Here is a 23,295-nt window from a genome sequence, read left to right on the forward strand (position 1 = left end):
CACACTTTCCCACATTATATTCCATCTGCCATGTTTTTGCCCACTCACTTAACATGTCAATATCCCTCTGTAGAAATGTAGGATTCTTTGTGTCATCCTCACCTATCTCCTCTCCTTCTCACCTATTTTCGTGTCATCCGTAAACTTGGCGATAGTACATTCATTTCCCTCATCTAAGTCATTAATATATATTGTAAGTAATTGTGGCCCCAGCACTGATCCCTGTGGCACTCCACTAGTTACAGGCTGCCATCCTGAAAGTGCTCCCCTTATCTCAACTCTGTCTTGTATTAGTTAGCCAGTCTTCTATCCATGTTAATATACTACCCCCAACACCATGGGCTCTTATCCTATTAAGTAGCCTTATGTGTGGTACTTTATTGAAAGCCTTTTGGAAATCCAAATATATTATGTTTACTGGTTCTCCTTTATCTAACTTGCTTGTTACGTCCTCAAAGAATTCTAATAAATTTGTCAGGCATTATTCCCCCTTCATAAAACCATGCTGACTCTGATTGATTATATTATGCATTTCTAAATGCTCTGCTATTACATCCTTTATAATAGACTCCAACATTTTCCCAATGACAGATGTTAAGCTAACTGGCCTATAGTTACCTGTTGTTTGTGTCCCTCTCTTTTTGAATAAGCGTGTTGCATTGGCAGTTTTCCAATCCTCTGGGACTGTTCCAGAATCTAAGGACTCTTGGAAGATTACTACGAGTGCATTCACTTTCTCTGCAGCTATTTTCTTTAATATCCTAGGATGCAATCCATCAGGTCCAGGTGACCAATCGGCCTTTAGCCCCATTAATTTCCCTAGTACTTTTTCTCTAGTGATAGTTATTGTATTTATTTCCTCCACCCTTTTGCCCCATGATTATTTAGGGTAAGTGCAGAATATTATTTAAATGTAAGCCATGATGTAAGACAAGAGATTCAAATCTGTTAGGATTGCTGTTCTATCGCTGGATTAAGAGGCAATTCAAGCATGAGTATACGAGAATATTGCAGAATCAATTAACATCTGAGCTCTGAGACAAGCTGGATGATCTGAATCTGCATGAGTGAAATGGATAGTTGGCAACTGAAGAGGGTATTTCCTCCCATCCAACAACTACCACATAGGCCAGTTGAAGAGGTGAAATTACAATCCCTGATAACACAACGACCACAGAGACTCAGGCTTATTTTTACCGGTTTTATTCAAGCATATCCAAGGGAGCCGCAATCATTCCTAAGAAGGAAGACCCAGCAGCTCCCTGATTGATTACATTTCATTACTTTTGTACTTTTTCTTATCAGAATACATTTGAGTACATTTGAATATATCCAATCGATAACATAGGTACCATGTTAAAACTATCCTATTGAATACATAAACATGTGATTTTGCTAACCAATCATTCTAAAGGGTGTATACATAATTATATTATCCAATCAAAATTAAAACACGTACACAAAGACCTTGGTTCTCACAACTCATGACTGCTTGTGTTTCATCAAAAGACCTCTCGTCTTTGTATGTCCTCCCATATCTAAGCTAAACCACCTGCCCTGTCCCTATCTGAGAGAGGAGTGTACCTAAACTAACTTTATGTTATGTTTTATCTCCAGTCCAGCTCTCAAGGCTTCACCGCATCGTTGCAACACTTGAATGGTTCTGCCTGTGACTGGACATTAGCTCATCTCTTGAAACTGTGTAAATCACACAAACTCAAAGCTCCTTTGTGTGCAATGTCCATCTGCTTACCCTCAGCTGTCAAAAGGTTTAACATCCATGGCTGCTTGGAGATTTGAAGTGTTCTTCAGTAAATTCTTACAGTGTTCTCTTTTAGCATTTTTAATTTTCCCCTAACAGCAACTATGGTGGCTGGTTATTTGAAGGGCGGGTAACTGAATCATACAACATAGAGTGTGGCCATTTGGTCCAGGATGCCTGTACTAGCTCTTTGAGCGAACTATTCATTCCATTTCCTCCATTTCCCTGCAATTTTTTCCTTTCAAATATATTTTTGGCACCCTTTCATTGGTAAGGAATGATAGGGATGCAGCCCTGGAACTTTGGTGAGGTGAGGTCAGATGAGGTCATCTCCCTCACTTCTTTTGATGGCTAAACAGACCAAACCAGTCCAGAATCGGCTTATTCAAATCATATCCATATATTCAAAATCATGAGGGGTGGTAGACAGAGTTGATGGGGAGAAACTGTTCCTAATGGCATAAGAGTAGAGAACCAGAGGACACTGATTTAAGGTAAATGACAAAGGGACCAGAGGCGATATGAGGAAAAATTTTCCTTGTGCAGTGAGTGGCTAGGATCTGGCATGCACTGTCTAGGAGTGTGGTGGAAGCAGGTTCATTGTGCCCCTGAGGGAATTCAAACCTAAAGGGAAAAAAATTGCAGGGCTAGCAGGAGTGGGACTAGCTGAAACAAAAACAAAAATACCTGGAAGCAGCAGGTCTGACAGCATCTGCGGAGAGGGATACAGTTGACGTTTCGAGTCCGTATGACCTTTCATCAGAACGAAGACATATAGAAATGAGATGAAATATAAGCTGGTAGAAGGGCGTGGGACAGGAGAGCTCGATAGGGGGCCAATGATAAGTGTTGACAACACCCCTTTGTCCTTTTGTCTATGACATCTTTGGCAGTCTCTTCTTGGCCTCCACCTATCACTGGCCCCCTATCGAGTTCTCCTGTCCCACCCCCTTCTACCAGCTTATATTTCATCTCATTTCTATATGTCTTAGTTCTGATGAAAGGTCATACGCACTCGAAACGTCAACCGTATCCCTCTCCGCAGATGCTGTCAGATCTGCTGAGTTTTTCCAGGTGTTTTTGTTCTAGATTTCCAGCATCCGCAGTATTTTGCTTTTATCTTAGTGGGACTAGCTGAGTTGCTCTTGCAGAGAGCCCCCGTGGACACAAATGGCCAAATAGCCTCCTTCTGTGCTGTAACCATTCTATGTTTCTATGATATCCAGTGCCCTTTTGCTATTGGATCTACCTCCACCCAGTCAGCCTCTCTGACAATCCATGCCACATCCCAATAACTGTGCAAAACAAACAGATCTCCTCCCTCCTCCCCCCGCCCCTCTGGTTCTTTTTCCGATTGGCCTCTTTACTTCCGGTGGCTTCTCTAAGTGGCTGGGCTGCGCATGACGTCACAAGCCACTTTGCATTCCCACGTGGGCCGTCTTTCCCTTCCCAGCTCCCAGACCCTATTATGTCATGGCCTGGCACGGCGCTGCGACTGCGCAATGACGCAACGCCCCCGCGTATGATGACACCATGGGATGGAGAGGAAGGAGGAATTGGAAAGTGCGCATGCTCGGGAGGTGTTGCTGTGTATGTAGCCACGTTGCCACTTTGTAGCAGCGAGTGAGCGAAAAAGTAGCTAAGGGCAAGGATGTCATCACCTCCCAAGGAAAAAGTGGAAACCAAAGCGGGGCACCTTCCTGCCGGTATGTATTAATCCATGGGTTGTCAAGATGGGCGGCTTGTGGCATCACGGGATTAATTGTGTTTTTCTCCCCTTTTTCTGAATCATTGGCTGCAAAGTTCACTCAACGTAAATAAATATGGAAGAGAAAGTTGCAGTGATGCAACCTTGCAGATCAGTGTAGCCCTAAAGTTTCCAACTCTCGTTTAAATTTATTCAAGATATCCTTTTCTTCGGTGTGTTTGGCGACTGGCGTTTCACTTTCGAAACAGAACTTTTTAAGTTGTAACATTGAAGTGAGAACATGATTTACTCCTGTTGTCCAAGGGTCAAGAAATGCCTGGTCTGGAGGGACAGGGTAAGGGGTCAATGGAAAGAAATAAATAATCGAAGGTTGTACAAATTGCTGTGGCAATTAGGTCTCACTTTTGTGGATGTTTACTTAAAATTAAGATCTTGGGTTTTTGAGAATGCGTTTTAATAGTTTGGCAGTTTCAAATCTATCTGTCAGCAGAAGACTCTTCTATAAGTTAAAAGCAAACAAGAGGCAGGAGCTGTAAATCGGAAGCATAAACAGACACACTGCTGGAAACACTCAGCGGGTCTGTCTGTCAGTGTCCGTGCAGAGAACAAGTTAAAGTTTCAAGTGTGGGCACTTCCGACTATTTCTGGTCCGTGATTTAATGTTCCACAAATAAGGATTTGGAAATATGGCTGCTTTTACAAACGCAGATTTAACTGTCTAGCAATCAAAAGCAAAATGCTGTGAATCCTGGAACCAGGCAGTAAAAAGAGAAAATGCTGGAAAACATTCAACAGATCGGACTGCATCTGTGGGGAGGGAAATAGTTAACGTTTAGGGTCGATTACCTTTCTTCAAAACTGCATGTTTTATTCAGCATTTTCTGTTTTTATTTTGAACAATCCACCTACTTGTTCCCTCGGTTTTAAAATTCTCATTCTTGTTTTCGAATCCCTCCATGGCCTTTGCCCTGCCCAAGTTCTGGAACTTCCTCGAGCCCTGTCATCATCTGCGATCTGTGCACCCCTTCCAATTCTGAAAATTGTACAGCATGTATATCCCTGAATTTAATTGCTCCACCATTGTTTGCTATGTCTTCAGCCGCCTGGGCCTTGAGTTCTGGAATTCCCTCACTCTTCCTTTTAAAATACTCCTTAAAACATTTGATTAAGTTTTTGCTCACCTGTCCTAATATTCTGCTCTGTTTCGGTGCCAAGTTTTGTTTGACAACATTCCTGCAAAATGTTTTGGGATGTTTTACTACATTAAAGGTGGTATATAAATGTATGTTTGTTGCGGGATAAACCTGCTTAAATATCAATTATGGATAGAAAAATTATGCTGATCAGCTTTCAAGAATTAGATGCATTTGATCAGCATTTATTTGATTTGTTGGCCTGTTTGCAATTGCCAAAGGGGTGTGGCGATCTCAAAATACTGCTTCTCAGATGAATTTCACATAATACTTAATTTGTCCGTTAAAAGATGCTTCATAGGTCACACCAATCATGTTGTGCTGCGTTAGTTAATTGGGGAGTGACATTAGAGTACAACAATTGACCTCAGTACCTGGACTGAGGAAGGGAAACATCAGCTCAGGTTCCTGTTCCAGATTACTGTCAATCAACTCCTGATCTAAGTAGTGTACATGCATTGGATGGCTGTAATGTCCATCAGCAAAGCGTGTTCTATCCCATTTCATGCTTGAAAAGTGGCCACATTGCAAGAGCTGAAGGGCCCTTGCTGCTTTTAGAACCCCAACCCATCATGAAAGCACTTTCAGCAGGGCAAATGGTGAGGTGGAAACTCTTTCGAGTTACCAACAGTCACAGATTGCAACTTCTTTCGAGTACAATCACAGTTCTTGGTTTTCCAGGCATGGGACATGAACCCACAACCCTCTGATTCAAAGGCGAGGGTGCTATGAACTGAGCCACAGCTGACACCTCAAAAATAAGCCAGTAACTCTTTCGAGTTATCAACAGTCACAGATTGTAACTCTTCCGAGTACATTCACAGTTCTTGGTTTCCGGGAGTGGGACATGAACCCACAACCTTCTGATTCAAAGGCGAGGGTGCTATGAACTGAGCCACAGCTGACACCTCAATATGAAACTCTTTCGAGTTATCAACAGTCACAGATTGCAACTCTTTCGAGTACAGTCACAGTTCTTGGTTTCCGGGAGTGGGACATGAACCCACAACCCTCTGATTCAAAGGCGAGGGTGCTATGAACTGAGCCACAGCTGACACCTCATGGTGAGGTGGAAGTAGGACAGATCAGTAAGAGGTGAAAAATAGACTTTTTTTTTCAGTACAACACCACTCTTCACTTTGGGAACCCTGACTTCAAAATATACAGTCTTAATAAGTGGACTATTTGAAGGTACATAATTTTTGAATTTGTATGAGTTCTAAATCTGCTGCTAGTGGGGCATTAGATTTTCCACCTGTTGACTGTGAGTAATTGGAGGTTTGACTTTATCTTTTTTCCCAGTTTTTGGAATGTTGAGGGTGTACCATAAGTAATGGTTTGGAAGCACTTGTGAGAATTTTAATGTGACAGATGATTGTGTTATTTTGCACATTTCTGTGACACAATAACAGCAGTGTGGGTATATGTGACACTATAGTACAGTTGTTCCTGGGAACTGTTAGAGTTGGCAAGATCCTTTTTAGCATCTCTGACTTTAGGTTCGTGCTTAAGATAATATGGTCTAATTTTACTTTCTTCCAAACATGATCTGAGGTCTGTATCCTTCCACTTTTGTCCACCTTTCCCCATCTCGCCCCATATTCAGAACAGCTGCATTTAAATCTTTAACCCCAACTTCACTTGGCAGTCCAAGAAATTTGCATTAGAATCTTGTTTCCAATGAATAATTGTTTTTGTTACAATCAGACATGAGACCTTGGAGGAAGCCATTTTTTTAAAAAAATGAAAGCTGGAAGAGTTGACCTGCAGATGCAGGCTTTCACGAGTTAACTCTCCCACCAATGGCAGAGAGAATCATTACATTTGTAGTTTTTATTGATCTTTTACTACACTGTCCGCTCTGATGTTCCCAAACAGCAAATGTTTTCTTTGAAGGAATGTGACTTTAATGCACAAAAAAGGTAGTAGTGGGGAATGAGATACAAGATATACAACACCACTTACATGGAAGGTTTGCTAAGCTGTTAGCATCATCTATGTTCTTTAATTGTTACATATCATTTAACCGTACAGGTGGTGGCCATTGGACCCATTGTGCCTACTGGCATTCCTGCTTGGCAAATGAAGCTTTGCACTGGGGCTGATAATTGGTTAAAATCTACCTCTGCATTTTAACATCCACCTAATTGGATAATTACTTCAAGGGGAGAAATTTGCAAGGGAAACTCTTTTGAGTTACCAACAGTCACAGATTGCAACTCTTTTCGAGTACAATCACAGTTCTTGGTTTTCCAGGAGTGGGACATGAACCCACAACCCTCTGATTCAAAGGCGAGGGTGCTATGAACTGAGCCACAGCTGCAAGGGAGTGGGATTAATTGAAAAGCTCTTTCAAAGAGTTGGCACAGCACAACGGGCTGAACGTCCTTCTGTGCTGTGAGATTTTGAGAGCACTTCCACTTTTGGGTGTGATGTAGAAACTGAGCTTTGTTTTTTAACATTTTTAACCTTTCCAGTTGTTAACTGTGGTTTGATTTCGCCCAAGCACTTATCATGCATAGCGGTAGCCGTAAATGGCCCTTAACCTCATACAATGCAGAGTAGTGTGGTAGTTGTTTTATATATGTACTTTCAGGAGGCATTCAATGAAGTGCCTCATAGGCTTATTAAGGAGATGAAAGTCAATGGAATTAAGGGGAAAGTGACAGTATGGATACAAGATTGACTCAGTGATGGGAAGCTTGGTGATGGATATGGGTTTTTCAGACTGGAAGGCTGTTTGCAGTGGTGTTCCTCACTGGCCAGTTTTGGGTCAGTTATTCTTTTTTTCAATTTGTATAAACAACCTAGACTCGGACATGTTGGGCAGCATCATTAAGTTTGTCGGGTGATACCAAACTTGGCAAAATAGTAGCTATAGATTTCAGGGTAATGTAAACAGGATGCTGCCATGTGCAAAAGCATGGTAGATAGAATTGAATATGGAGAATTATGAAGCGATGCACAATGGGAGAACTAATATGGAAAGGTAAACGGCATGAGTTTGCAAAGTGCAAATGACCAGGGGGACCTTGTGTCTTATAGTCAAATCCTGAAAGCTAGTTTGAAGCAAAGCATATGGGCTATTTAGGTTTATAAATAGAGGCAAAGAATGTAAAAGCAAATAGGTCATGCTAAAACTTTATAAGTCAATGGTTAGACCTCAGGTGGAGTATTGTGAACAATTCAGGAGTATGATGGAATACTCCATTTGCCTGAATGAGTGCAGCTGCAACAACATTCAACGTTCCATACCACCCAGGACAAAGCAGCCTGGTTGATTAGCATCCTACCTACCAACTTAAGCATTCAATTCCTCCACCACCAATGCGCAGTGGCAGAAATGTATGCCATCTACAAGATGTACTGCAGCAACCCACCAAGCCGCCTTTGGCAACATCTTCCAAACTTGTGGCCTCCACCACCGAGAACAACAAGGGCAGCAGATGCAAGGGAATACACCGCCTGCAAGTTCTTCTCCAAGTCCCACAGCATCCTGACTTAGAACTACATCACCATTCCTTCACTGCTGGGTCAAAACCCTGGAACTCCCTTCCTAACAGCACTAATGGTGTACTTACACCACATGGACTGCAGAGGTTCAAGAAGGCGGTGCACCACCACCTTCTCAAGGGCAATTAGGAATGGGTAATAAATGCTGGCCTAGCCAAACACACCCACATCCCATGAACAAATAGTAGAAAAAAAATCTGATCACCACATTTAGTAAAGGCCTTAGGATACTGAGGAGGGTTACCACGGATGAGGGACTTCAGTTATGAGAAGAGGTTGGCAAAGTTGAGATCCGTTCTCCTTGGAACAGAGATGCTAATAGGTGATTTAATAATAGAGGTTTCCAAGACGATGAGGCGTCTGGATAAAGCAGATGGAGAAAGCTATTTCCTCTGCTGATTGGGTCAGTAACAAGAGGTGATGAATTTAAAATCATTAGCAAAAAAATATAACTGGGAAATGAGAATTATTTTCAATCTCAATTGTCAGCATCTGGAATGTTCAAGCTGAAAGGTGATGGCAGCTGATTCCATAAATAACTCTTGTAAGGGAGTTAGACAGGTACTTGATGAAGAATTCAAGATTTACGGACAAAAAGCGGGGATGCGGGACTAAGCATGACATCCAAAGAACGGGCACAGGTCTGAATGACCAAATAGCCTCCTTTTGGGCTGTACGTTTCTATGAAAAACTGAAAATGAACAGGTCAGTCAGTATCTGAAAGAGAAAAATGGACTTTCATTTCTTTTATTCTAAATTTAAGTTGTTTGGGGCTTTGGCTGTTAGTTTGGCAGTTTTGTAAAATGCTGCAGACAAGAAAATTATAAGTCGTCATATATTCTGACCTCCATACTTATTCCCTATAAAATAAAATCCCTATTCAACATTAACTAATCAACTGACCTAGGTTATGTGTAAATGCTCTTTGGGATTCTCTGTTAATTTGTACATAGACAGAAGTGTTTCTATGTATGCTGTCTTGACAATCTCCAAGGGTGATGTGAGGAATGACTACATAATTGACTGGCTTGAAAGCCATTTTAATGTTCAGCACACAAGTGACATTCATCTGGGAGGCAGGATTAGAATGTGATTTGTCTTGGTAAAAGGCGGCAGTATATAGGATGGGCACTTACACATTTCAATAAGCATTCCATTAACAGAAAAATAAATCCTTCATTTGCATAATGGAAGACCTTGAAAATTTTGTAGTTGCATAGGTAGCATTTTTAGTTCAAAAATCTCTCCAGTTCCAACTTATTTATTTTTAACCTGATAAATGTTTTTGAGAGAAGCACAAACATTGGCTTGTTACTGGATTTTACATGTGAATCACTGCATGGTAATTTAGCTCAAACAATTCTGTTTCCTGTTGAATAGCAGAAGCATTTACTGGTTAAACCTGTCCTTGCCTCCTAAAATTAGTATTGTAGTGCCATATTTGAAGGTTATCCCTGCTAAGGTCTATATGACTAGTTTATCAGTTATCAAAAGCCCATCATACTTTGTACTTTTAAAGTGGGAAAATAAACTTTGCGTAGGTAGTTTTAAAACCAGCGATAACAAATCCGAGGTCACAATGTTGCTATGAAAATGCCCCCTCCCTCCTCTCCCCTGGTCTGTCTCTATGCCAAATACATTTCCTTTGTTTGAGAATCACAGGCTAGTACCTGACCTCTATGTCTGTGTTGTTTTCCATCTAGTTACAAGGAGTTGTGGTACATGTTCCTGAGCATACCCTTACACTGTTGTCCATCTCTAGCCTGCCTCCTTATTTTTTTTGAAGCATCTGACCTTTGCTGAATTCCACTCCGGAAAAGCATGGTAGATTTGCCAATTCTGGCGGAATGTATTCTTGGAGGTCTCATCACAAGACTTTCTGCAACAACCCCACCCAGTCTCACAGCCTTTTATAAAGCAAAAACGTTGGAAGGAAATTAAAACAAAATGAAAAAAAATGATTTTCTGCCTGATTTGCTCACAATGTCTAAGAAGAGAAAAAGAAGGACTTGTATTTATACAGCCGAAAGCACATTATAGCCACAACCAGAAAACCTGAAGTTGTCTTGCCTGCCTGGTGCCAGGGTTAGGGACATCATGGTTGGACATTAACTTGGATTGGGAGGGGGAGGATCCAGTTGTCGTGGTCCATGTGGGAACCAATGACGTAGGTAGAACTAGGAATGATTTTCTGCTGAGGGTTTGAGGAGTTAGGGCCCAAATTAAACACCTCTGGATTATTAGCTGAGCCATTTTGGCATAGGCCAAAAAAAATAGAGAATTAAACACATGGCTCAAAGAGTGGTTTGGGAAGAAGAGGTTTTGATTTATGGGGCACTGGCACCAGTACTCGTGAAAGAGAGAGCTGTTCCATTCGGATGAGCTCCATTTCAACTGGGCTGGGACCAGTATCCTCACAAACCATGTAACTAAGGCTGTGGATAGGGCTTTAAACTAATAGGGTGGTGGTGGGTGGCGGGGAGAGGTTTCAGGTGAAGGGAGATTTAGAAATCCTAAAAGAAAAGTTGAGGCAACGCGACAGCATAGCAATGTGGGTAAAGACTAGCAGAGTGGGACAGGAAGGAACAGCGAGATTACCAGTAATTGTGCATCAACGAATAAGGTCCATGCAGGGAATAGTTTAAAAAGAAAAGAAATTATATGCTCTTTATTTTAATGCACAAAGCACCCATGATAAAATAGATTGAACTAATGGTATAAATAGAGATAAATGGTTTGGATCTATTTGTCATTACAGAGACGTGGTTACATGGTGACCAAGGTTGGGAAATAAATATTCCAGGGTACACAACATTTCAGAAAGACAGTATGGCAAAGGAGAAGGTCATAAAATATGATACAAGAATATTAAGTGAGGAATGATCTTTGCTCAGAAGATGCTTAATGGCCCAGAACTTCCATTCTCCGAGGGTCATACTGGGAGGTACCCCAGAAGATGCGCTGGGGGACTCCCCTGGAAGTCCCCAGGCAAGGACTGCACAGAATTGGCTAGGAAGTATAAACTTCTGATGGGCAATTACCCTGTACTGGGAACCATCTGATACTCCAATTTTAAATTAGAGACTGATGGTTCTGACTCCCTTAGCAGAATAGTTACCCAGAAAAAGTTAGAAGGATTAAAATCACTTCCAGCTCCTGGATAGCTACACTACTGACCCACCCTCCTGACTATCAGAATCATCATGGGTGGAAATTAGGTATAGCAAGAGTCAGAACATGATACAGAAAAGTAGCTTATAGGCCTCCTAACAGTAGATAAACTGTTGGACAGAGCATTAAACAAATTATTGGAGCATATAACGAAGGCAGTGTAGTAATTCATATAGATCGGAGCAATCAAATTAACACAGTTGTCTAAAACATGAGTTTATAGAATGTTTTTGACAGTTTCCTGGACCAATACATTGTGGAATCAACAAGGGAGGAAGCGATTTTAAATCTAGTATTGTGTGATGAGGCAGGGCTAATGTGTAATCTCCTTGTTAAAGATCCACCGGGAACTAGTGATCATTAATACAGTTGAGCCCCATGTTAAGTTTGAAAGTGACATACTCCAATCACAAACAAGAATCTTAAATTTAAACAAAGCCAATTACATAGGTATGAGGGGCGAAGTGACTAAGGTTGATTGGGTAAATAGATTTAAAGGTATGCTGTAAACAAATGTGGGAAACATTTAAAGAAACGATTCTGAATATCCAACAAAAATACATTCTATTGAGAAACAAAAACTCAGCAAGAAAGATCCAGCCGTAGCTTGCTCAGAAAGTTAAGGATAATATTAGACTAAAAGAAGAGGCTCGTCATGTTACAAAAAATAGTAGCAAGGCTACTATTTCGTTCCTTCAGTGTAGCAAGGCTGAGGATTAGGAGTGCTTTAGAAACCAGCAAAGGGCCACCTTAATATAAAAGCAAAAAAACTGCAGATGCTGGAAATCTAAAACAAAAACAAAAATACCTGGAAAAACTCAGCAGGTCTGGCAGCATCTGCGGAGAGGAGCACGGTTAACGTTTCGAGTTTGAATGACCCTTCAACAGAACTAAGTAAAAATAGAAAAGAGGTGAAATATGAGCTGGATTAAGGGGGGAGGGGTAGAGCTGGATAGAGGGCCAGTGATAGGTGGAGATAACCAAAAGATGGGCAAAAGAACACCTTCGGTCTGTCCACAAGCATTACCCAGACCTCCCTGTCGCTTGCCATTTCAACACTCCACCCTGCTCTCATGCCCACATGTCCGTCCTTGGCTTGCTGCATTGTTCCAGTGAAGCTCAACGCAAACTGGAGGAACAGCACCTCATCTTCCGACTAGGCACTTTCCAGCCTTCCGGACTGAATATTGAGTTCAACAGTTTTAGATCATGAACTCTCTCCTCCATCCCCACCCCCTTTCCGATTTCGCCCCCCCCCTTTTTTTTTCCAATAATTTATATAGCTTTTTCTTTTCCCACCTACTTCCATTATTTTTAAATGTATTTCTATCCATTGTTTTATCTCTACCTTTTAGCCTTTTTTGATTCCTTCACCCCCACTAGGGCTATCTGTACCTTGCTTGTCCTGCTTTCTACCCTTAATTAGCACATTCCTTAGATAATATCACCACCTTCAACACCTCCTTGTTCTTTTGTCTGTGACATCTTTTGGCAATCTCCACCTATCACTGGCCCTCTATCCAGCTCTACTTGTCCCACCCCCCCTTAATCCAGTTTATATTTCACCTCTCTTCTATTTTTACTTAGTTCTGTTGAAGGGTCATTCAGACTCGAAACGTTAACTGTGCTCCTCTCCGCAGATGCTGCCAGACCTGCTGAGTTTTTCCAGGTATTTTTGTTTTTGCACTGGATTTAATGATGAACTGATTTCTTGTGTGCGTGCTTTTGAGGTAGCAGTGAACTTTGCCCAGTTCAGGAAGGTGCTCCACTCCATGTCTTGAGGAGAAACCACATGCCATAAGGAGATGTAGGTGATTAGGTAACTTTGGAATCTGTACTTTGAGGAATAAGGGCTTTTCCCAAAAGGCACAGTTTGTTACTAAGCTGCACTTCATACTCACAACCAATTTAAAAACAAGAAGTCAATGATTTTGTTTTGTAAATGATTATGATTTAAAATACAATTTGCCTGAAACAATGAGATATCCAGTAATTTGTCCATTTTTATTCTGTTAACTTTCTCTTTTTTTTCCCCCTCCCCCACCTGATGTCCTTTCCTTCTGTTACACTGGGGTTTGCCTCCTTCCTCCAACTCTTTGCCCACCCTCCCCCTCTTTCTTTCTTTCCCTGGTCTTATTCTCACTGTCCAGTCAAAGCAGGCGGTATGCGGATCGTGAAGAAACATCAGGGCCCTGTGAACCAGGCTTCTGCTGTGGAGAAAGATAAAGAGAGTGAAGACTGGGAAAGCAACAGGTGAGATTGACTTATCTCCAAGTGGAGCAAATCGATAGTCCTTAAATGTGCTAGAGAAAGCAGAGTGTGCGCTGATATGGTGACTTTGATCCCTGTGGTTACAGGTATGTTTTACCGTATGAGATTAGCGCAGATGATGTGATAATGCTACAATTAAGAATAGTTGGCACCATGAGTGGAAAGACATTTAGGGACTGCATGAACATATGGAATTGACTGGGATGTGAAGCCAGCAGGTGGATCCAGCCTGTCCCCACACCAGAGCACCATGACTAAACACCCAGCCCCTCACCCAACCCCTTGCAGCCAGTAATATCCTTAGAAGGACAAAATAAGAGAAAAACCCCAGGAGCAATCGGGGAACAATTGCGGACAATTCTTCTGTCTTTGGGTGATAAAAACCAGTTCAGGAGATCATGTGGACTATATCTGTGAAGTGTGTTACCTTTGGTATGCCGCGATCTCTGCCTCAGTCAAAAGCCAGTCCATCTTTGCCTTGAAGGAATACAGAGAATCGGTACCCACCTCACCAGCCAATGCTAAATATAGTATTCTTTATCCATTTTTGTTCCACTCTACCCTACCTTGATACGCCTTCAGTTGCTTGGCTAAGGTAAACTGAAACGTGGAAAAGCTATTTGATCTTATCGAATGAAATTAATATCTCTTCAACTTGCTAAGTGCACTCAATTAACCTTTTTGGATTGTGTTTGCTTTCACCACTTTTAAAATAAACATGATTACTGCTCATGGTCTCTCATGGAACTGTCCTAACTGTTGATATTACTCACAGGAAGTGTAAGAATAAAATTACTCCCAATCTTAAGGATGCTGATCCAGGAAACCTCATGAACTATTATAGAATCATAAAACGATACAGCTGTTCAGCCCATTGTGCTGGTGCTGGCTCTTGAAAGAGCTATCATTTAGTCTCACTTTGCTGCCCTTTCCCCATAGCCCTGCAAATTTTTACCCTTCAAGTATTTATTCAGTTTCCTTCTGAATATTATTGAACTGCTTCCACTAGCTCCTTAGACAGTGCATTCCAGATCATCATCACTACACAAGAAGCATTCTGCTCATCCAAAATTGCTCCATCAAATGTAAATACTGTTTTGAATTATTGCATATCTCAAGGCCAGTTATTGATGGGCAACAAATTCTAGTGTAGCCAGTGATGCCCACGTCCCATGAAAGAATTTTTAAAAATTAATTAGAAGAGTCAACAAGGGCTTGCATATATACATAGGTTATTTCTACTTGAAAGCCACTAAGGTATTTTGCTGTAATGAGATGGGAGGACTTTGAGTGGGGGGGGTGGGAAGAATAAAATAAATAGGACTAGATGAGGGACTGGTTAGGAAACATGGGTACAAGATTAGGAAGAAGCTTGGTTGCAAAGATGGGTCTTGAGAAAATTTTTCAAGGTAGAGCAAGATTAAGCCAGGCTCAGGGAGGTAGCTCTCGTAGAAATATTAACTTTGGATGGGTCCCTTGAGGTTTCATTGCATGATATCTTTTCTTTAACCACCCCACCTGTAATAATTTTGTAACTAATAGTTAAGAGTTCAGAGAAACTGCTAACAATACTCCATCCTCTTAAAAAGTCTCTGACTTTTTTCTCCACTGCTGCTTGCAGCAGGAGCCCTGGTGATTAATCTTTAATTCCTAGAGACGCTGGAAGGTTGCAAATCCTAGAGCAGGTTGAGGCAGCTGAAAGACCTGCTGCTAATGGGAAGAGGGAACGAAGGAATGGGAGAGGTGGAACAGGGACCAAAAGGCACGGGTAACTACCGGAACAGAATGCAGAGTTAGCGTTGGAAGAAATGTTTAAAGCTCAAGTAACTATTATTAATAGAAGTTACCAAAAAAATTATGTTAAAGCAGAGGCAAGTTCATTTGAGGGTAATGAACGTGTGGATAAAGGGTAGAAAGTAAGGTAGTTATATCTTTGCAAAAAGTTGAATGTGAAATGAAACTTAGAAATTTTTGATGCAACTGAAGGGCTTTAGAAATTGTACTTGGGATTCTATCAATGCAGAGCTCGATCTTGAAATACTGCTGCTAAGAATGAGTGCTTGGAATATTGGACCCAAAATCTCCCATTTCAATTAAACCCTAGTCAGATTTATTTATTTTTACTTGCACAAGAGAGAAAATGATTTTTTTTGAAAAAAGGAGAGAATTATTCCAGCCACAGACTCTGTATTCTAAGCTCCCACACACAAAGAAGATATTTGGCAGAATTAGGGTTATCCTTAGAGCATCACCTCTGCTTTGCTTTGTTGCATCTTTGGGCATGTACTCGAGAAACAGAAAATGTCTCCTTAAATGGAACCCATTGTTAACACCAGTACTTGTGCTGTGAGATTTACTTTTCACACCACACAACACTTGAAAATTTCCACAAAATGTGGTCAACAGTAGATAAAAATCTTGATGTTTTAAAAAAACATGATATTGAAAACATTGCAGTATAAAGTGAATGGAAGATAATTGTGGGAAAAACAATGGGATAAGATGTACTTGCTGTAAGAGGATGTCAAAATCAATTCTGATGATTATAGATTTGGAAGTGGCTGAAATAATAATTTGAGGTATACTCAATATCTGGCTATACAGATTTTAAGTGGGGCAGCTGAAGACTTGGGGATTTAAGTTGCTATCAATGCATAGATAAATGATGGCTGTATGATTATAAGTGGATAAATGTGGTTCATTATCATGTGGAGATATCCAAAAGTACAATTAAAGTAGTTTTAGCTCTGGTCTGTGATTTGACAGTTACAGATCTGGAATACATTGCTCTAAATGAGGCCCATTAGGCTCTGTAGCATTGATGCTAAGAGAATGCTTTTTTACTGAAGGGATTCAAAGCAACCATGTGTATTATAATTTGGCAAAATGATTATAGATTGTAAATTCTAGGAGAAAGCTAACTAACTATTCAAGATTAGAAGCACAAGATTGAAAAAACATGATGAGGGATTGGACGAAGCTTGTCTGGGCAAAATAACTGGGAAAGACGTGCACAGAATAGCTGCACCATGTTTTCTTGTTATTGAAGCTACAATGACTTAGTTGAGGAGAGTAGGAGGGAGCTTATAGAAAGAAAGACCTAAACCGGCTAGACGTACATGGAATGTTATGACCAAGTGAGAAGGGATGAACTGCCTCCCCTCTATTCAACCTCCCCATTTAGTCTGACAACAAAGGTTTAAGTTTCTTTTTTACGAGGATATGCCTCTTCCAAATTGGAATGTATTTTACTATTTAAGCTATGCAATAAGGAGCCAATCAAGCGAGGTTTTTTTTGACTCAAAGAAAGGGCAAATTTATGAACTACTAAACCAAGAGAAAAAATAATAACGTGATGTCAAGCATTCAGCTTTCATATAGTCATTAGGCCGCGCATGCCACACCCACACGCACACTCACTAACTCTCTGACACAGGTATCAGAAGTAAGGGGAGTTAAGGTCCAATTTTTAAAAAGGTAAAATAATATACAGTTAAGTGTCCTTTGATTGTCCTTGAGGCATAGGTTTTAAACGTTGCAACCGATTTAGGTTAGCTGGCTTCTTGGGTGTGGTCAGATGTAGAGATGTTGCAATTATCATGAGATCTCAGTTCGCTGGTAGGTTTTTGGTAGAGTTGGCTTCTCGAACCAGGTGACACACTGATTTCAGAAGAGAAAGATGGAGAGAGAACAGCCTTCAGCCGGTTTTCTCTGGTGAAGACTTTATTTACACTGCCTGTGTCACTTGCAATCTCTCGCTAATGGCTGGGCAGCCTTGCCTTGAAATACTTCACCCATTGTGTGGTTCCAAGAGGTTTTGGGTGTATCTGTCTATGGCAGCCATTGTTTCAATACTCAGTACTTTGCACTTTGTAATGTCTCTTCCTGTGATAGTTATGAGTTTTGATAGGTATCAGGGTTATAGGAAATGTCTCCATCTTCATGATCCCCTCGGGGTGATTTGCTGGTTTCTCCAACTTGGACTGTGGCCTTGCATTTTTTGAGCAGTTTGCTCTGTCGCAGTTCAAATTGCAAAATTTCCAGTCACTTGAAAGTTGAAAAATCATATTTTTAAAAAATGAAAGGGTGTAGCCCCACAACAAGAATAAGAAGTTTGCTGCTGCTTGGTAATAAAAGGGTAGGGCTTTCGAGGGAAGTCTTTCTCGGGGATTGTCACTACATAATCTTAAAATTGGAGCTAGGTAATTTAAGAGAAAAATCGGGAAGCACCTTTCACACAAAAGAAATATGGATTTTAGTCATTTGGTATTAACAGAACTTGAGTATTTCTGAAAAAAATACTTTTTTGTCGAAGCTTTTCACCTTTCACTCATCAGGACAATTTGCAAGAAAATGTCAAGGGAAACAACAAATGTATACTGTATGAGAAGAGAGTACCGATTGGTTGGCAAGTGGACTTTGGTAGAGGCGTTGCCATGGAGAATGCAGCAAATGATGGTGGCTGACAGTTAACTGTCAAGTGTTTGAAATTTAAACCAGGCAGCTTGACTCTGATTGGTCAAGACATTGCCCTGAGGAATGAGTCAGTGAATGGCTGTCACTTATTTTGTGAAGCTGAAACATGCGCAATGTGTGCACATCATCTTTCTGTTTGCAAAGAACAGGGCCCTGTGTATTAATATATGTAGCTTCCAGTATACACACATGTGCCACACTGCGAGCCCTACTGACCATCTTAAATTGGTTGTCAGCGTAATTCTTAGCACACTGAGTCACATCTGTTCATAGGTGACTGGGACTTGATGCAAGTAAGAAGACGGGCAGCAGAATTTTGGAAAAATTGAAGTTTATAGAAGGTGGAGGCTGTCCAGGGCGTCATTAGAATAGTTGAATTTGGAGGTGATGGAAAGCATGGACGAGGATTTTAGCAGTAGATGGAAGAGATGAAAGGGGTGGAACAAGTGGTTTGGTTGAAAGGAGGTAAAAGTATCAGGAGTAGTGGGAGATACCAAGGTAGAAAGTGTAGGCAGCTGGGCAGGCTTCAGTGAGGAGCAAGATTTCAGCATCTGTGAACCAGGCCTCTGTCAAAACAATCATCTACAAAAATGGACCAAGAGGGCAAAAAGTGATAGAGTAATGGACTCAGTTGACTGTGGTAGCCAAAATGTGCCAGCAAATGGGTATGGGATTGGCATGCCCAGTTTGGAGATTTTCCTAATACCAGTTGATATGCAGGGGTCAGTCATGTGAAACCTGTATATTTTTAGGAGAGCTTGATATTCAGGGCTATTTTGCAAAGTGTGGGGTTTAAAATTTGGTTCAAACCATCTGAACAAAATTTAGAATGGTTCAAAAATCTGAACAACTTAACAACTTGAACCAGAGACAAGTGTGTTAATAGTATGTTAATTATATTGTTAAGATACACTGGTGAAGGGCATTGTTTAACTAAGAAATTTGATCACAAACAGGGGACAGCTGGGAAACTGGGTGTTGGCGGTGAGGTATGAGACTGAACAAAATCAGAACACTTGCCTAGTAAAGAAAAGCTTCGTGTCTTGGTTTTGACTTCACCAACCAGCTTGGATTCTATTAACAAACTGCGATGTGATGTCACTCTGCAGTGGATGGCCACATGACTGAAAGTGGTGATTTGTGAACAAACTACTATTGGTTTGAGCAAGGCTTTAGCTTTCAGTCATGTGGCCATGGTAGGAATGAGCAGATTGCAACTGTAATGAAGAGAGGACAATCCATTACGAAACAACAAGAACAAGTTAAGCCACAAGCTGGAGAAAAAGAACAACCCTTGGTTTCCCATAAATGTTTCCATGAGCGAGATCAGTGCAGCACTGCCCTCGGAGATAGTATGATTGGTTGGTGGGGGTGGGGGTTGTTATAACAATATAGTGCCGTTAATATCCCATCACTATTTTTTTCAAAATGCAATGCTATTTCAGGGTATACTATCTGCCTTTGCTTCACTGACGGTCGATTTTAATTCTAGCAGGGAAGAAGCAAAAGGACTCTTTTTGGTTGTCCAGCTAGGTGATGGGTGGGATTATAACAGCAAGAGAACAGTGTACAGGAAAAACAAATTGGGCCGTAACTTCCAAGCTCCCCAGCGTCGGATCTGGGGGGCACCCAAAGATGTCCTGGGGAATCCCTCTCGGAAACTTCCAGATAAGGGTTTGCACGGCAATTTCCCAGAAGTGCTAACTTCCTTTGGACAATTGCCCTGTGGTTTAAATCGCAAACTTTGGATAGTTTCAATGGGGTTACACCAATAGTTACTCAGAAAAGGTTAGAAGAATTGAAACCTCTTCTACTCCTGGGTAACTATTGTAAACACCCAGGCTGACCCCACGAGGGCCTAGCCTACCACCACCACCACCACCATAAAGAAGGGGACGTGACCTCCTTGTATCTGCCGGAGCTGTACTTCACTGGGTCCTGCATGGAGTCTTTTTATGTAGGCCCCAAGCAGCTTTGATGATTGGAAGTGTTAGTGTAATTTTTAAGGGCAGGTAAGTATGTATTTATTTCTTCTAATTCCTGCGGACCATCACTTTCCGATGCTAGTTGGCAGTTACAGCCCATAAGATACTATGTAACTTAATGTAGTTACAGAACAGAAAATGGCAATTATGTTCAAGTGGTCTATGCTGGTGTTTATGCCCCCCACAAGCCTTCACCCATTTTACTTCATCTAACCCTTTCACCATAGCTGCCTATTTCTTGCGCCCTGATGTAATTAGCTAGCTTCCCATTCAATACATCTGTGCTATTTGCCTCAACTACTCCATGCAATAGTGAGTTCCATGTTCTAACCACCTCTGGGTAAAGAAGCTCTCCTGAATTCTCTGTTGGGTTTATTAGCAGGTATCTTGTATTTATGGACTCTAATTTGGACTCCTCATGCGTGGAAACTTTCTCTCTCTCTATCCTATCAAGTGCCTTCAAAATTTTACAGAGGTCAACCATCAGTATTCTTTTATTTCTCGAAAAAAGAGCTCCAGCCTGTTCAACCAACTTGTGATCAAAGAGATGATAAGATGCCCTGGCATTGCCTTTACCCTATAACACAAGCACAAGAGCTTCAGCTGATTTAAGATGATGAAATTTTAATGTTAGCCTAGGCTTTTGTACAAATTTACAACCTCTGTATTCAGTACTGGGAGCCAAAAGATAAAAACAACATTAACTCAATTAATGGAGTTAACAAAAAGAAACAGGATATTGCATTACGTTAATAAAAATTTTTTATAGGTTCTCCAGATATAAAATAGTGCCTACAAGGTTTTCACCAGGGGATGAATAGAGTATTCTGCTGTAGTCTTTAAAATGCAACAAAAAAGGCATTGGTATCAGAGAACTAATGAGGTAATTGCCAAAGGTCCTGAGATCAAGTTTGAATTGAATACATTATACGCAGTCAGTGCAGATTCTTGTGCATAAGTCATTGAATAAGTGGAGATGGTGGCGTGGTAATGTCACTAGACAAGTAATCCCGAGGTTCAGACTAATGCTTCGGGAACCCAGTATCAAATCTCACCATGGCAGCTGGCGGAATGTAAATTCAATTAATTAACAAGTTAAATTGATAAAAATTTGGAATTGAAAAGCCACTCTCAGTAATGGTGACCGTGAAAACTATCGTCAATTGTTGTATAAACCTATCGGGTTCAAAAAAAAAAAAAATACCCTAACCTTTCCACTGGTTGGAGTCATACCCAGCACAAAAGAATATGGTTGGGGTTGTTAGAGGTGAGTCAACTCAGTCCAGGACATCGCTGCAGAAGTTCTTCAGGGTATTGCCTGAGGCCCATCTATCTTTAGCTACTTCATCAATGACTTTCCCTCCACCATAAGGTCAGAGGGGGGGATATCTGCTGATGATTGCACGGTGTTCAGCACTATTTGTAACTCCTCAGGTACTGAGGCAGTCTGTGCCTATATTCAGCAAGACCTGGACAACACTCAGACTTGGTTGATAATTGGCAAGTAACATTCGCACCATGGTGCCAGGCAATGACCATCTCCAATAAGAAAAAAAATCTAACCCTCTCCCTCATTGAATCACCCACCATCAACATCCTAGGGATTGCTATTGACCAGAAACTGAACTGGATCAGCTTTAAAAATACTGTGGTTACAAAAGCTGGGAATTCAAAGAACAAAGAAAAGTACAGCACAGGAACAAGCCCTTCGGCCCTCCAAGCCTGCGCCGATCATTCTGTGGTGAATAACTCACCTCCTGACTCCCCAAAGCCTGTCCACCAGTTAAAAGGCACAAGTCAGGAGTGTGATGGAATACTCTCCACTTGCCTGGATGAGTGCAACTCCAGCAACACTCGGAGCTTGACACCTCATCCACAACCTTAAACATTAATTTCCTCCTCCACTGATGCACAAAGGCAGCAGTGTGTACCATCTACAAGATGCCCTGCAGCAACTCACCAAGACTCCCTTGACAGCACCTTCCAAACCTACGACCTCTACCACCAAGAAGGAAAAGGGCAGCAGACAGATGGGAACACCACTACCGGCAAGTTCCACATACCATCCTGACTTGGAACTACATCGCTGGTCCTTCATCATCACTGGATCAAAATCTGGAACTCCCTTCCTAACAGCACTGTGGGTGTACCTACACCACAGAGACAGCAACGGTTCAAGAAGGTGACTCACCACCATCACCTCAAGGGCAATTAGGATGGGCAACAAATGCTGGCCTTGCCAACATCACCCACACCCTATGAAATAACTTTTTAATAGTGCAGATAAAGCGGGCAAACTTGGTTGGCATGCCATGTTATTGGGAAAACAAAACATGCCTAATCTTAGAGTAGGAAAGTACCATCCATTCCATGAATATTAAGTAAAATCAAAATTAGTATGGCCCTTCAAAGTATTTTGAAGTGTGTACATTTAATAAAAGTGATCCAATTTCATTCGTCTAGAGTTTCTTTTGCGAAATCTGCTACTGGAACATTGCTTGGGCATGAATGCTCCATGAATTATAAAAACTGAATTTGAGGAATTCTTTCTATTGAGCAAAGGCCCCTGGTGGAGTTGGATTTGGCCCGGAGCTTGATGGAACATTAGGGAGAAAGGGTTTCTTCTAATAAACAATGCCGATAGCTTGCATTTATGCAGACCCTTTGTAGAAAATGTTCCATGGCATTTAAATAGCATCTTTCATGTCCTCAAATGTATTACAAAATGCTGGACAGCAATTCCTCACTTAACATTGTAGTAGCGTACCTAAAAGAGTTCATCTTTAAACCAAACAACATAAGCGAATCAGATTTTCCTATAAGAATTAATGTGTAAACTGCAGTTAAGTTCTTTTGGACTCGTACAGCATATTCCTTACAATAACTTTTAAAATGAAATGAATTTCTAAATATAAAAAATTGAACATCACTCTCCAGTGATGGTTGTGGTGCTTGTTTGGTGGAGTGGCAAGTGTTGGAGTTAATAGGACAAATTTCAAGGAAAAGGACAGTAGATGCATAGGAAAATGACCACCAGCTAGTTCTCCTCCAGGCCACACACCATCCTGACTTGGAACTATATCGTCATTCCTTTACTGTCGCTGGGTCAAAATCCTGGCATTTCCTTCCTAACAGCACTGTGGGTGTTCCTACGCAACATGGGCTACAGTTGCTCAAGAAGATGGCTCACCACCACCTTCACAAGGGTATTTAGGG

At 41.2% G+C, this 23,295-nt stretch overlaps 1 protein-coding gene across 1 annotated transcript in view; it reads left to right on the forward strand.

Annotated features, from left to right (window-relative positions):
• Window positions 1-3,294: 3,294 nt before the first annotated feature.
• Window positions 3,295-23,295, forward strand: part of dap (death-associated protein) — a 62,176-nt gene continuing 42,175 nt past the window's right edge. Inside the window, exons 1-2 of the mRNA XM_078539361.1 lie at window positions 3,295-3,468; window positions 13,498-13,600. Coding sequence (XP_078395487.1) covers window positions 3,414-3,468; window positions 13,498-13,600 — 158 coding nt within the window. The 5' untranslated portion in view covers window positions 3,295-3,413. The remainder of the gene's footprint in view (window positions 3,469-13,497; window positions 13,601-23,295) is intronic.

This window comes from Cetorhinus maximus, chromosome 3 (assembly GCF_964194155.1).
Source record: "Cetorhinus maximus chromosome 3, sCetMax3.hap1.1, whole genome shotgun sequence".
Classification (NCBI taxonomy): Eukaryota; Metazoa; Chordata; class Chondrichthyes; order Lamniformes; family Cetorhinidae; genus Cetorhinus; species Cetorhinus maximus.